At 41.6% G+C, this 15,219-nt stretch overlaps 1 protein-coding gene and 1 non-coding gene across 2 annotated transcripts; both read right to left on the bottom strand.

Annotated features, from left to right (window-relative positions):
• Positions 1-1,181: 1,181 nt before the first annotated feature.
• On the bottom strand, positions 1,182-2,466 carry LOC148801309 (uncharacterized). The gene is made up of 2 exons (XM_088900380.1): positions 2,290-2,466; positions 1,182-1,745 (listed from the first exon to the last, which is right to left on the bottom strand). The coding sequence occupies exons 1-2, from the start codon at positions 2,464-2,466 to the stop codon at positions 1,182-1,184; spliced, it is 741 nt and encodes a 246-aa protein (XP_088756506.1).
• A 4,716-nt stretch (positions 2,467-7,182) lies between these two features.
• LOC148801308 (small nucleolar RNA R71) lies at positions 7,183-7,289 on the bottom strand. The gene has a single exon (XR_016084867.1). It is a non-coding gene; the product is annotated as a small nucleolar RNA R71 (small nucleolar RNA).
• Between the last annotated feature and the right edge of the window lie 7,930 nt (positions 7,290-15,219).

Below are 15,219 nucleotides of genomic sequence, written 5' to 3'. Positions count from 1 at the left end.
AAAGAGGTCTTATCCAAATTTGATTTGGATAAGCAGCTCCTAATGGGATCAGGAGCTGATCTTTTAGGTTAACAAAAGAAGGAGGGGGAGGCAGCCTTTAGAGGACACACAATCAGATTTTCTTCAGTGCTGAAATCACAAGAAGAGAGAATTCTGCACCCTACGAATACTCTCATGCTGCCTCCCTGTTCTTGCCGCCCTGTTTGCCAGTTCGATCTCCAGTTGTGGGAGAAGTCAAGATTCGATCTTGACATCAGTTCTTTGAGAAAGAATTGATAGCAAATTGTGCTCACGTGCCATCCTGCTGATTCTTGCGAATGACAGAGTTTTTGGAGAAGAACACTGTTGATTCTGCTCCATCCTGCACTGCGCCATCTTCAGTGGGAGTAGTCTTTGGATCCTTCCTTGGGCGTGAACACCTTCGTTGGGAGATACTATTTCTCCGTATTAGGTATAATCCTCTCCTACTCCTTTTGATTCAGATCTGGTTCAGTTTATGGTTCAAGAATGATCATTGAAAACATGATTTCTAAAATAGGGAATGCGATTCCCAGTTGAAGGGAGAGAAAAATTTTTGAAATTCGCCCCTTTATTCCGCAATCTTTTGGCGTCCATACAATGGATCTCTCAATCCCTTCAGGTTGATGGCGGAGGTTGGCATGTCTCTGACACTGATTACATTTCTACACCATCTTGGCTGCATCCTTGTGAAGTGTTGGCCAGAAGTACCCTTGCCTTAATGTTTTTTGGGCTAGGGTCCGGCTGCCGAGGTGATTGCCATAGATGCCTTCATGAATTTCCTGGAGCACATTCTCGCCCACCTCCCTGCGGAGGCACCGTAGGTAAGGCAAGGTGAAGGACCTCCTATACAACTTTCCTTCTGTCAAAGTGTATTGTGTTGCCTGTCGTTGGAGTTTCCGGGCTTCGTTCCTGTCATCGGGTAGCCTTTCTATCAGTAGGAAGTCAATGATGGGATCCATCCATGACAGTTCAGCTTCTACGGGTAGGATTTGGATCTCCTCTATGGAGGGCCATGATAGTCTTTCCGCTCTGGAGTGGGCTGCATCCAGCCCACTCTTGAACTTTGGTGAGGTACTCACCAAGGTGCTCACCAATTTGGAGTGGGCTGCACCCGAGGTGCTCACCAATTTGGAGTGGGCATCCGCTCTGGAGTTCTCGGCTCACCAATTTGGAGTGGGTATCCGCTCCTTTCTGTCAAGGGCTGCATCCGAGGTGCTCACCAATTTGGAGTGGGCATCCGCTCTGGAGTTCTCGGCTCGCGGGACTTGCTGTAGAGAGAAGCGTTGGAAGTGGCGGGCTAACTCTTGAACTTTGGTGAGGTACTTAGCCATGCTTTGTTCCCTGGCCTCATACTCACCATTGACTTGGTTCACCACCAGCTGTGAGTCGCTGAGGACTTCAACATGCTTGGAGCCAAGGTCTCGGGCGAGCTGCAACCCTAGCAAGAGGGCTTCGTACTCGGCTTCGTTGTTGGATGTGGTGAATTCGAATATCAGTGCATACTCTATGACGACGTTGTTGAGAGTGAGGAGAATGAGGCCCGTTCTACTTCCTTTGTTGTTGAATGAACCATCAACAAAAAGTCTCCATGTGGGGAGGACCTCCTTGGCCGGTTGTGCTTCTTCTGGCTCTTCTTCGCAAGGTCGACCGAGGGACTTGCTGAAAGTGCTTTCTGCTACGAAGTCAGCTAGGGCTTGTGATTTGATCGCGGGCCTCGGCTGGTACTATATGTCAAACTCTGACAATTCTATTGCCCACTTAATCAGGCATCCCAAAGTCTCTGGCTTGGCAAGGATGGCCCTAAAGGGTTGATTTGTCATGGATTACTATGGAGTGGGCTTTGAAATTCGGCCTGAGCTTTCTGGCTGAGGTGACAAGGGCGTAAGCTAGCTTTTCCACTTCGGGGTACCGAGTCTCGGCGCTGCTGAGGACCTTGTTGACATAGTATACCGGCCTCGGAACTCCGTCATCTTTTACCAGGACCGAGCTGACGGCCTCATCCCCAGATGATAGGTACAAATACAGGGTTTCTCCTGACATCGACCGAGCGAGGAACGGGAGTGAGGCGAGGTACAGTTTAAGCTTATCAAAGGCACGTTGGCATTCCTCCATCCACTAGAAATCTTTCAGCTTCTTGATGGTGCAGAAGAAGGGAAGGCAGCGGTCTGCCGATTTCGACATGAAGTAGTTGAGGGCGGTTATTCTTCCGGTGAGCCTCTGAGTCTCCTTCATTGACCGAGGGGGTGCCATGTCTAGTACGACCTGTACCTTGCTAAGGTTGGCCTCGATGCTCCTTTGAGTGACAACAAAGCCTAAGAATTTCCTCGAGGTAACCCCAAAGGCACACTTGCTCGAATTGAGCTTCATGTTGAACTTACGCAGAGTATCAAAGGTCTCGGCCAAGTCTGAGGTGTGCGCTTCGGCCTTGAGGCTCTTCACCACCATGTCGTCTATGTACGTTTCGACGTTCCTCCCCATCTGATTCTTGAAAATCTTGTTGACAAGGCACTGGTTAGTGGCCCTTGCATTCTTGAGGCCGAATGACATCACTTTGTAGCATTACATGTCGTGCTCAGTGGTGAAAGATGTCTTCTCCTTGTCTTCGGGGTGCATCTGGATCTAGTTATACCCAGAGAAGGCATCCATGAAGCTGAGTAGTTCATACCCTACAGTGGCGTCGATGAGGTGGTCTATCATCGGCAAAGGAAAACTATCTTTTGGGCAGGCTCGGTTGAGGTCTGTGAAGTCAATATAGATCCGCCATTTCCCATTAGCTTTCCTTACCAAAACCACAGTAGACATCCAGTTTGGGTAATGTACATCACAGATGAAGCCGGCGTTGAGTAGCTTGTCAACTTCCTCTCCTATAGCCTTCCATCGCTCCGGTGCAAAGTTCCTCTTCTTTTGCCGTACTGGCTTAGAGTTTGGGTCCATGCTCAGCTTGTGAGTAATGATCGAAGGGTCAATTCTGGGCATGTCAACGGTGGACCAAGGAAAGACGTTGGCATTAGTTCTGAGGAAAGTTACCAGTTCAGATAGGCATTTAGGGGGGAGGTTGGACACGACGCGGACTGTCCTCTCTGGGGCTGACTCATCTAGGGGAACCGAGACAAGGTCCTTGGCTGGTTGGCCTCGGCTCGCTAGTTCTTCCTAGGGGTCGAGGCCCTCCAATGATAAGGCCTCCTTATTTTTTCCTTTTAGCACCACCACATAGCATTGTCGAGCGATCTGTTGGTTCCCATGAACGACTCCGACACCATGCTTAATGGGAAACTTAAGGGCTAGGTGATAAGAAGACATGGCTGCCCCTAGTGCATGAAGGGTTAGTCTTCCCATTATTGCGTTGTAGGGAGAGGCTGTTAGACAGTGTATTCCCTTAGCTCCAATCAGATTGATGTACTTATGACATTTATTGTAAATGAATACCCTTAAACTGGACACATAATGAGACTTGTGTAATACCCTTAAACTGGACACATAATGAGACTTGTGTTAGTTTAGAATGTTCACAGCCGATGGATAAGTCTGGGGAGATTTATCCTATCAAGGCTGACACTGATGTGCCGCCAAGTGTTGGGGTGGCCTGTCTCAGTTGCTAGGGTGAGACCCGAGGTACATGCAGTGTAGGTTTACTTGAAACCCTGAACCGGACCAAAATTCCAGTATTGCCCTGGACCTTGGTGATTAGTGGGCAAAACTGGAATGTTACACTTGATCCCTAGACTCGATTATGATACTGCACTAGGTGTTGGATTGGGCTATCTTTGATATGCTAATCAGTGAGATCCTTAGAGGGGGTCAAAACTGGGTATGTTGGGACAGTTCGAGAATTCATCTGAGTGGGTGATCATAGTGATAGGATTAGCCCCTTTGTCGGACAAAGGTAATGATCGAGGATGCACTCTCTCTGATGGAAACCAAGACTATCGGCAGCCGATTTCAATCGTTAAAATTTGTTTTGCAAAATATATTTTATATACATATATAAATATATATATATATATATTATGGTTTCAAAATGTTTGCAAAAGGTTTTAATTCCCGGGATCCATGTGAGTAGAGAGTGCAACACTGTTCCTTGCAGCCGAGGGAGAGGTCCTCTCTTGTCGGGCAGTGTTTGATCATTATGGGCTGAGAGGTTAAGTGTAAGGCCATTAAGGGTAATACCTGATGGGCTAATCTTGCATCTGCCAACAGTCCCTGGGTTTTTATAAGGTGGCTTGGCCCACGGACCACTTAGTGTAAGTGTTGGGCCCATTAGGAGTCCATGTGATGGGCTTCAGGGGGTTCACTGTCTTTTCAGTGAATTTGGCTAGGCCTTGTAACAGAGGCTGGGCTGAACCCATGTGGCTGATGTGTAGATCAATGTTTGGGTCCCACGCCATACAAAGAAGCCCAACTGGGCAGCAGTTTGGAAGAAGTTTGAGCATTTAGACTTCATGGGCCTAAAGCCCATTTCGAACAGGTCTAGTTTGACTAGTTAAATAAAGGGGCAGATTTGGGATTAAATCAGCAGATAAGATAGGATCTTACCCTATGCACTCAGAGAGTCCAGATCTGAATTCAGATCTGGATACCTTCTAATGAGATTAGGAGAGAGCTTATCGAATCTACCGATAAGATAAAGTCTTATCCTTATCTCTTAAAGAGAACTCCTTATCCAAATACAGATTTGGATTAGGAAACTCCTAATGAGATTAGGAGCTCTCTTTAAGCCTATAAAAGGAGGAAGGAGCGAACCATTTAGACCTTCCCAAATACTCCAGGCTTCTAGAGATACAAGATCTCAAAACACGGAGAGAAGTCAAATACAGTGTGACTGCGCCTTCTCCCTGCGTTTTCCTCCTGCCACCACCATATTGCCAGTTCGTTCTCCAGTTTTGTAGGAGTGATCAAGAACAATTATTGATATTAGTCTTTGGAGAAAGACTGATTTGAAGTTGTGTGATGAGAGTAGAATTTATCATATTTTTATCCCTAATTATTCTGTCTTTTATACTAAATTAGCATATAATTGGACTCATATCTCTTGTATTTTGGTCCAGGGTATGAAAGAAGGCATCAAGAGCAAAGAAAGACAAATCGGATGATTTTTCACAGTTTTGACAACGTTCAGTGATCTGGGCTTAACTCGCGTTTCCGAACTCTGGATGGGCTGATTCAAGATCCACTGGAAAGATAAGAGAAAAATCCACAACTTTCATGTTTTGGGATTTCGCAGATTCGGCTTGCATCGAAGTCAATTCCGGGCCCGAAGTCGCAGCAAATTCATAGGAAGGCCCAATCCGCAGCTGAAGCCCAACTCGTAGAAAAGCCTGGCTGAAGCCCAATTCGCAGAGGAGGTCTATTACGAATCCAAGAACAAGAAATGAAGATAGAATCCTTCTAGATTTAAATTCTTGATGTAAGCTTAGAGTGATAAAAGGATTGAGTTCAAGAGATAAAGAGATAGGATTAGAATTAGGATAGGACTTTCTATTTCTTGTAAAGATCAACTTCAAGAGAAAGTAGGAGACCACCCCCTCCCCTTTAATCTACATAAAGGAGGGGGCGGACCAGCTTTAGGTATCACTTGATCACTGAATCATTCAATCATTCAACTTCTGATTTGAATTAAGAAGCAAGGAGCAATCAGTCAAGAAGGGTTCAAGAAAGGTTCAAGAATTCAAGAAACTTCAAGAAGAGGAGACCTCAGCACCATGGGCAAATTCAAGAGTTCTTTCTTCCCTTTTGTTTGTTTTAATTCTTCCATCATGAACTGATTTGTTTCTTGCTAGGGCTATGGAAAGCCTAACCATGTTAATGAATACATTTTTATCTTCTTGATTCATCCAAAATTGTGATTTGTATATAGTCTATGAATTATTGTGCTTAATGCAATTAAGAGTTTGGCCACCTCTTAATTGATTTGGGTTATGTGAATGAATTGAGAGAGGAATTCACATAATTGACAGAATAATTCATAGTGTGAATTGAATGGTATATAGAGATATATATACATGATTCATCTGAATTTAATGGTTTTCTTGGACTTAATGCACTTCCATCTTGAGAGCTCTACTCGAGAGATCGAAGGGTTACCTGATGGGCGTAGGTTTAGTATATCTCAAGAGAGAATATTAAATAAATTTGTGAAAATCTCAGCTTATGGGAATAACAATTAGTCTTGGATAATTGGACCCATCAATATTCATTGCATTGGTTAGGTGGACCAAAAGTCCTAGCGGTTTCATCATTGCATATTCGGTTAGTAATCACCTTTGTTTCCATTTTCTCTTTGTTCCAGTTTTTCTTTTTAGTAGTTCTTGTTTCCTTAAATCTAAATTTTGACTGTCCAAATAATTAGGGAAGATTGTGATTCTAATACTTATTTTGTTAAATCCCCGTGGGAACGATATTATTATACTACTTGATAACTAGTGCACTTGTTAGAGTTATATATTTATAGCTATCAAGTTTTTGGTGCTGTTGCCGGGGATTTAATCCTAAAATAATATTAGAATTTGTTAACCTTGATTAATTTGGACCTTTTATTTTTGTTATTATTTTTTATTCTTTTTCCTTTTATTTCTTTTTATTTTTGTTTTATTTTTATTTGTTTGATCGAATTTTTTTTGTTGGTTCAGATTTACTAGTGCATGACACGCACTAGACAGGAAGGGTTAGCTGAATTTGATCCAAAAATTGAAAGGACCCTTCGTTTGTTGCAAAGAGCTAAAAAAAGGAAAATCAAGAGAAGAAGTTGTTATTTGCGAACCAGCCATAGAGATAGAAGGAGAGATGGCAGAAGGAAATCGCACCCTCTTGGACTATGCTTGTCCAAACATTGATGGGGCGACATCCAGCATTTTCAAGCCTACCATCCACGCCAATAATTTTGAAATAAAACCTGCAATAATTCAAATGATCCAAACTAGTATTCAGTTTAGTGGGTTACCAAGTGATGACCTTAATGCACACATTGTTAACTTCCTTGAAATATGTGATACATTTAAACACAATGGAGTTAGTGATGATGCAATTAGGTTAAGATTATTTCCTTTTTCATTGCGTGATAGAGTTAAAGATTGACTCAACTCACTCCCTACAGGAAGCATCACCACTTGGAATGATTTAACACAGAAATTTTTGGCTAAATATTTCCCACCCTCCAAAACAGCAAAATTAATTAATGATATTACCACTTTTGCTCAATTTGAGAGGGAGTCCTTGTATGAAGCATGGGAATGATTCAAGGAAATGCTTAGGAAGTGTCCTCACCATGGGATACCAACTTGGCGACAGATTCAGACTTTTTACAATGACATTAACCCCTCTAATCGATCTATTATTGATGCAGCCGCAAGTGGTACGATCATGAGGAAAACACTGGAAGAAGCTTATGACCTAATAGAGGAGATGGTGTCAAACAGCTACCAGTGGAGCAATGATCGAACCAATCAGAGGGGAGTACACCATATCGATTCCCTTGCAGCCATATCTGCACAACTTGCTAGTCTGAATAAGAAGTTTGATGCTTTTAATATTGCAGCCATTAATACACCATCTAGCATCTCATGCAATTTATGTGGTCAAATAGGACATACTAATTCTGATTGTCAATTAAATAGTCCTTTTATTTCCCATGAGAATGCTATTTTTATCTCTCATGCTGGCAGGACAAATTATAACCCATATTCAAATACATACAACCCAGGGTGGAGGAGTCATCCCAACTTCTCTTGGAGCAACAATCATCAAAAGGCACCCATGGGATTCCAACCACAGCCGCCCCCACAAGAAAAAAAGAGTAATTTGGAAGAGATGATTTCTAAGTTCATCAATGCTACTGAAGCAAGATTCCAAAGCCATGAAGCATCGATTAAGAACTTAGAAGTTCAAATGGGGCAGGTTGTGAGCATGTTATCAGAGAGGAAAGAAGGAAGGCTGCCCAACAACACAGAAAAGAATCCCAGAGAGCATGTGAATGCCATAGCCTTAAGAAGCGGGAAGACAATTGGCGAAGCCCCAGAAAATGACAAGAAAGCTAAAATGGCCGATTTACAAAAGGAGAATGAGGGAAGCACCCCTAAACTGAATTTACATGAAATTAAACTTCCTATCCCCTACCCTGGAAGAGTCTTGAAGGCTAAATTAGATAGACAATTTGAGAAATTTTTGGAAGTGTTTAAAAAGATCCATATTAACCTTCCTCTTCTTGATGTATTGTCACAGATGCCGAGGTATGCCAAATTCCTGAAAGAGGTGATGTTTAATAAAAGAAAGTGGGAGGATGGTGAGATGGTAAAACTAAACGAAGAATGTTCAGCAATTCTTCAAAAGAAATTGCCCCCAAAGCTTAAGGATCCAGGGAGTTTTTCTATACCTTGCACCATAGGGAATACTGAATTTGAAAAAGCTTTATGAGATTTAGGTGCAAGTATAAATTTAATGCCTTATTCTATTTTTGAAAAACTTGGACTGCATGAACTAACATCTACAACTATTATCCTGCAATTAGCTGATAGAAGCATTAAATATCCTAGGGGAATAGTAGAAGATGTTTTGGTCAAAGTGGGCAATTTTATTATTCCTACCGATTTCATTGTGTTGGATATGGAGGAAGATAGGATAATGCCTCTGATTTTAGGGAGACATTTTCTTGCTACTGGTGATGCTTTAATTGAAGTGCGAAAAGGTCTACTTACCCTTAGAATCAATGGTGAAGAAGTAGTATTCAATGTATTTAAAACCATGGAACATCCCAACACAATTGAACATGAAATTTATGCAATCGATAGCATTGATGTTAGTGCAGCTGAAGTAGATACATCTAAATCAAAAGACATGCTGAAAGTTGCACTTAACAATACTCCTAATCAATTGCAACAAGCAAAGCAGAAGTTTGTACTGAAATCAGAATTGTGAATTTTGACTTCTGAGCCACATTCTTTTGAAATTACAATTCATAATGCATCTTTACCTCCATCTCACACAAAACCCCTCCCATCTATTGTACAGGTCCATATTCTAGGTTTAAACCCACCTATGAAGGATGAAAGGGGGAAACATCAGAAGTTAAAAACCAAGTGGGGTAGACCCTTTAAAGGGGCTAAAGTATTCCCTCATGGAGCGATTGAAATACATAATGATGCTGGGAATACATTCAAGGTAAATGGATAGCGGTTGAAGCATTACATCGAAGGAGAACAACCCACCCACCATGGGTCCATTCTCTCCTTGAAACCGCCATGAAGGAAAGGTGAAAGTCAAGCTCACGACTTAAAATGAGCGCTTGCGGGAGGCAACCCATTAAGTTTAGTTACTTGTTTGTTCAGTTTTTTTTTTCTTCTTTCTTATGAGTGTGTTTTTCTCTTTTTCGTATCTCACATCTATAGGATCTCAATGAGGCATTCAGGGAAGTCCTCTTAAATCTCCCTTCTTGTTCTTATCATGCATATTCCATACATTGGGGACAATGTATATCTTAAGTGTGGGGGAGGAGTAAGGGGTTGATAAATTTTTTCGAACTCTAGCATGCTTTGATCATCACTTTTTAACCTTTCCTTTTGAAATTTCTGCTCCTTAGAGACTTGTTTTTGAATGATTGCAAACCACCTTGAATCATGTGCTTAGGTAGGATAGACAATAAAGGATGCAGGCAAATCTAGCTGAAATTTTTGGCAATGGAAGGTATCTCAGTAGTTTGAATGATCAACAGGCAAGATGCAATACAGAGTTGACCCTTGTGAGCATTTGGTTTCTAACGGACAAACAGGGGTTGATTATTCTAGAACTTGTTTTGTTAGGCATGTTGAGACCACGATAATGAGTTCATGTATTAGAACGTGTTATCCAAAAAAAAAAAAAAAAAAAAAAAGAACTAGTGTGAGATGGAGAATAAAATGCACTCACACCGAGAGAAAAAAGAGCTAGTGTGAGATGGAGCATAAAATGCACTCACACTAAAAGAATAAAAGGGTGAGATGGAGCATAAAATGCACTCATCCCTAGATCCCAAATCCTAATTCACCTTTTGATGCATTGCACTCATGATAAGTGGTGGAGATGTGATACATGAGCAAGCTTATGGTAATAACATTCCTTGTTTCGTTCTGAAGAATCATGAGAGGGTATTTTTTTAATCTTGCCACATGTGATTATGAAAACAATGAGGGCTTACTCTAGCCCTAAATTATTCATGCGGAGAGATGCCTGTTTCCCTTGATTGTCGATCTCACTTGGGGACATGAGGATTGGCGATTTAAGATTATTCCTTGACAAGTTAAAAAGGAAAAGAAGGGGATGAATGGGAGGACCATTAATACTGGATCAAGGCATGTGAGAGAACAAATACCCTGTTGAGAGAAATCCAAAACAAATGTTTTAGTTAGTTTGTTCTTGTTTTAATTTTGTTTTGAGTTTTGTCTTGCCCGAGGATGGGAAAGAGTTTAAGTGTGGGGCATTTGATGAGAATAGAATTTATCATATTTTTATCCCCAATTATTCTGTATTTTATACTAAATTAGCAACTAATTGGACTCATATCTCTTGTATTTTGGTCCAGGGTATGAAAGAAGGCATCAAGAGCAAAGAAAGACAAATCGGATGATTTTTCACAGTTTTGACATCGTTCAGTGATCTGGGCTTAACTCGCGTTTCCGAACTCTGGATGGGCTGATTCAAGATCCACTAGAAAGATAAGAGAAAAATCCACAACTTTCATGTTTTGGGATTTCGCAGATTCGGCTTGCATCGAAGTCAATTCCGGGCCCGATCTGACCTTCAAGTAGTTCCTAAATTCGTCTAAGAGATATTCGCCTCCTCGATCTGATTGAAGGGCCTTAATTTCTCTCCCTAACTGTTTCTCAACCTCTTGTCTGAACTCTTTGAACTTTTCAAAGGATTTGGACTTGTGTCTCATTAGGTACACATAACTATACCTAGAATAATCATTGGTAAATGTAATGAAATACACATGCTGGTTACAAGTCCAAACACTCAGGGGACCACATACATCTGTATGTATTAGGTCTAGCGTGCATGTACATCTTTTAGGCTTATCGTTAAATGGCCATTTCGTCATCTTACCCTGAAGGCAATGCTCACAAGTGGGAAAATCTTCTACTTTTAGAAAATCCAAAGGACCATCCTTTACCAGTCTTGTGATACGGTCAACACCGATATGGCTAAGTCGGTAATGCCACAGGCACGTGGGATTAACTGTATCACAGATTCTTTTCTTGGGGATATCAGCCGATGTAGTTTCGGCTAGGTTAGTTTCTAGAGAAGGATGTAGAACATAGAGACCGTTCTCTAGTTTCCCGTATGAGATGAAATTGTTGTTTCTTTTGATAGTAATTGTATTACTAAAGAAGACAGAATATCCATCCACACATAGTTTTGAGACAAAAATCAAATTTCTTCTTAAATTCTGTACATAAAGACAATCTTTAAGTACAATTATTTCTTCTCTAAAAATTAACTCTACGGTTCCTATGGCCGCAACAGCAACACTTGCAGAAGTCCCCAAGTAAAGCATTACTTCTCCTTCACTCAGCCTTCTTCTTACCTTGAACCCTTGCAGTGAGTTACACGCATGAGTTGAAGCCCCGGAGTCAATATCCCAGGACGCAGAAGCTACCAACAAATTGGTTTCTATGACACAAGATTCGAAATTACCTTTCTTGGATTCCAAGTATTGAGGACAATTCCTCTTCCAGTGGCTGACCTGATGATAGAAATGGCAAGCATCCAATGCCATGTCTTTCCTCTGTTTCTTGGGTTTGGTGGCCTTCTTCTGGGGCTTTCTCTTTGCCCTCCTCTTCTTGGCCTTCTTGCCAGTTTCAACAAGCATGGCAATGGGCTCATCCTTCTTAATCAAATTTTTGGCCCTCTGCAACATATTGCTGAGTTCATGCAAGCTGACATTCAGCTTGTTCATGTTATAGTTCATGATGAATGGATTGAAGGACAGAGGCAAAGAGTTGAGAATGGCATCTATCTAGGTTACCAAATCCAGCCTGGATCCAAGAGCCTCCAGTTCATTAATGTAGCCCATTATCTGAAGACAATGGTCATGAACTTGTTGGCCCTTCGACATTTGCGCGGTCATGAACTGTTTCAAGACCTTCTGTCGAGTAGTACGGTTCTGCTCTTCGTACATTGTCTTGAGATTGTCCAATATGTCTTTGGCAAGTTTGATCTGATCAAACTGCCTCTGTATTGGATTATCCAATGAGGCAATGATATAGCAGCGGGCAAGGGAGTTTTTCTCCTCCCATTCTTTGTATTCCCTTCTCCGGGCCTTAGAAGCTCTATCTCCTAGATGATCCGGGGTAGGATTCTTGGCCACCTTATCCAACTTCTCAGAGGTCAAGACCAGCATGAGGTTACGATACCTATCGGCATAGTTTGGGCCCTTAAGCTTGTTGTCGTCAAAAAGCTTTGCAAATTGTCCGTTTGCCATTTTCTGATAAAAGAGCAAACATCAGTCCACAACCTAATTTGATTCATGTTCATTAAATAGATATGGCTTTTAATCTATGTTCCATTCTCATTTGTTCATCTCTAAGAAATCCCTCCTATCTTAGTGACGGAGACAATGACTTGTCTCTAGAAATGTGGGAAACCACATAGGGTGCATGGAGCCAACTGTTCCAGCTGCAAAACCCCACCACCTTTCTGTGAAGGATCATATCCCTTCATCGTTTGAGTTTTCCCTTTGGCCTCTGTCAGACAAGGTTCATAGCCATTTTAGGTTAAACCTTTCTGTCCAGTGAGCGCTTATCCATCATATTCATGAACGCCAAGGTACCGTGAGAGAGTTCCCATTTTCTGGTGAAGCCTCTCCCACATCGGTCTATGTCGCCCCTATCATCTTATGAAACACTCAGACAAATCCAACAACAAATGGATAGCCCATTTTCTGGTGCATTTCCTCATTACTGAAGGACCCATCTTCATGCTAATGATGGAAGGCCTTTAGAGAGTTGATCATATGAATCTCCCTATCACATGCACTCATATTACTGGAGGGAACAAGAGTTACGCCCTAGTTCAGTTTAGGTCAAACCAGAGTGGCTCCCACTGACTTTCATAAAGCGAGATTTCGGTGGGCCCTAATCGGCTAGGGTTTTACACGTATCCTCTTCAGGAGGTGTGGGGCCCACCATTGAGGGAGATCATCCAATGATCTTTAGGGACACCATGGCAATGATGTGCATTCATCCATGGTGTGCGCAAGAGCCACTGTCGTATTTGCATGGGCCAAGTACTTATGGCCCATGAAAGTTGCACATCACACATCCATACATCACATGCAGGGATAAAATGATCCAATCAATTAAATATCTGTAAAGCCCATGATTAAAGCCCATTTTAAACCATAACATTAACAATTAATATTATCTAGGTATATGGGCCGAATTAGGGATAAAATGTTAGCAGTTTTAACAATTTAAAACTGGGCCTTACAGGTTGGGCCGAATTAAACTCTTAATTAATTATCAATCCTTAGGCCCATCAGTGGGAAATTAGGGCAGACATCAGCCTTGATCGAACCCTAGATTCGGTCCAACCAGTTTGGACCAATCTGGTTCAAATGGGTCTAGGGTTTGATCTTTAATTAAAGATTTAATTCAAGAAAATGATATGAAATTAAATACTGATCAAAGAAAAGCAAGAATTAGTCAAAGAGGGCTGTTCTCACATCACATCCTACAAAACAGAGGTTAGATCATAGTATGCAGTTTCATAAACTGCAAATCACAGATAGCGATACTCCCATCTGCAAAATCTCCTTCCTGCGCCACCATCTTCGATCATCAAATAAAATAAATAGAAAAAAACCTAATTTTTCTATTAATATTATATAAGATCGAATCCTATACATTCAGTCTTGAAATTAAAAAAAATAATTAATTACAGACCAAAATAAATAGGAAATGCAAAATCGTTGTTTTCTGCACCAATCAAGAATTCGATCTCCACTTGTAAGAACAACCCATAAATCAAGAAAATTATAAAGAACAACTCTAAATAAAATTCAGATTCATAAAATTTAATTTCAGATCATTCGCCCTTTATTTGGGAAACAATTTCCCAAAAAAACCCTTAATCTGCGCAAATCGGGTAGAACGCCTTCTGCCCATTTGCGCAGGTTCAGATCTGGTTTAATTCGGTTCAAGACTTGAACCTAGCTCTGATACCACTGAGGGGATGAGAGATCCATCATATGAATGGCCGAACCCTGCAGTTAGGTTGGGCGAAATTTGAAAAATTTCCTCTCCCCTCATCTGGGAATCACATTCCCTATGTTAGAAAATCTGCATTTTCAAGGATCAATCTTGAACCATAAACCGAACCAGATCTGAGACCAAAAGCAGGAGAGGAATATACTTGATATGGAGAAACAATATCTCCCAATGGAGGTGTTCACGCCCAAGAAAGGAACCAAAGACTGCTCCCACTAAAGATGGCACAGTGTAGGATGGAGCAGAATCAACAGTGTTCTTCCAAAGAACCAGATCCTTTGCAAGAATCAGCTGGACGACACGTGAGCACGACTTCCAATCAGCCCTTTCACAAAGGACTGATATCAAGAACCGTTCTTGATCACTTCTACTGTCATGGAGATACACTGGCAATGGTGGCGGCGGCAGGGAAGAATCAGCGCAGTCTTATTGGAAGTTGTTTTCTCTCTTCTGTAATCTTTTCTCTGTAGGTGAGAATGTGTTAGAGGCTGCCGCCCCCTCCTCCTTTTATAAACTTAAAGGTATCAGCTCCAAATCCTATTAGGAGTTGCTTATCCAAATCTTATTTGGATCTAAATCCCCTTTAAGTGATAAGGACGAGTCATTATCTTATCTGGAGATTAAATCAGCTCTTTCGGATCTTATCAGGAGGTTTCCAGATTCAAATCTTTATTTGAATCAAGACTCTCTGAGTGGATAGGGATAAGACCCTATTCTATCTACTAATCTAATCTCAGATCTGCCCCCTTCTTTAACTGATCAAATCATCCCATTTCAAAATGGGCTTTAGGCCCAATAAGTATATGTGCCCACTTAGCCTTCCAAACTGTTGCCCAGTTGGGCTTCCTTGTATGGCGTGGGATCCAAGCATTGATATACACATCAGCCACAAGGGTTCGGCCTGGCCTTTGTTACAAGGCCTAGCCGAATTCATTGGAAAGCCCAGTGAACCCCTTGAGCCCAT

The sequence above is a fragment of the Nelumbo nucifera genome, chromosome 3, assembly GCF_055504915.1.
Source record: "Nelumbo nucifera cultivar China Antique chromosome 3, China Antique-T2T, whole genome shotgun sequence".
In the NCBI taxonomy this organism is placed as follows: Eukaryota; Viridiplantae; Streptophyta; class Magnoliopsida; order Proteales; family Nelumbonaceae; genus Nelumbo; species Nelumbo nucifera.
This window is presented reverse-complemented; position numbering and strand designations above follow the sequence as displayed.

What these genes read in the sequence shown, in the direction of transcription:
- LOC148801309 (XM_088900380.1), bottom strand. Translation starts at nt 2,466, where the DNA reads ATGGTGGTGAAGAGCCTCAAGGCCGAAGCGCACACCTCAGACTTGGCC. An exon ending in TCGAGGCCAACCTTAGCAAG is followed by an intron (nt 1,746 to 2,289) that starts GTACAGGTCGTA and finishes TTTGACATATAG; the next exon opens with TACCAGCCGAGGCCCGCGAT.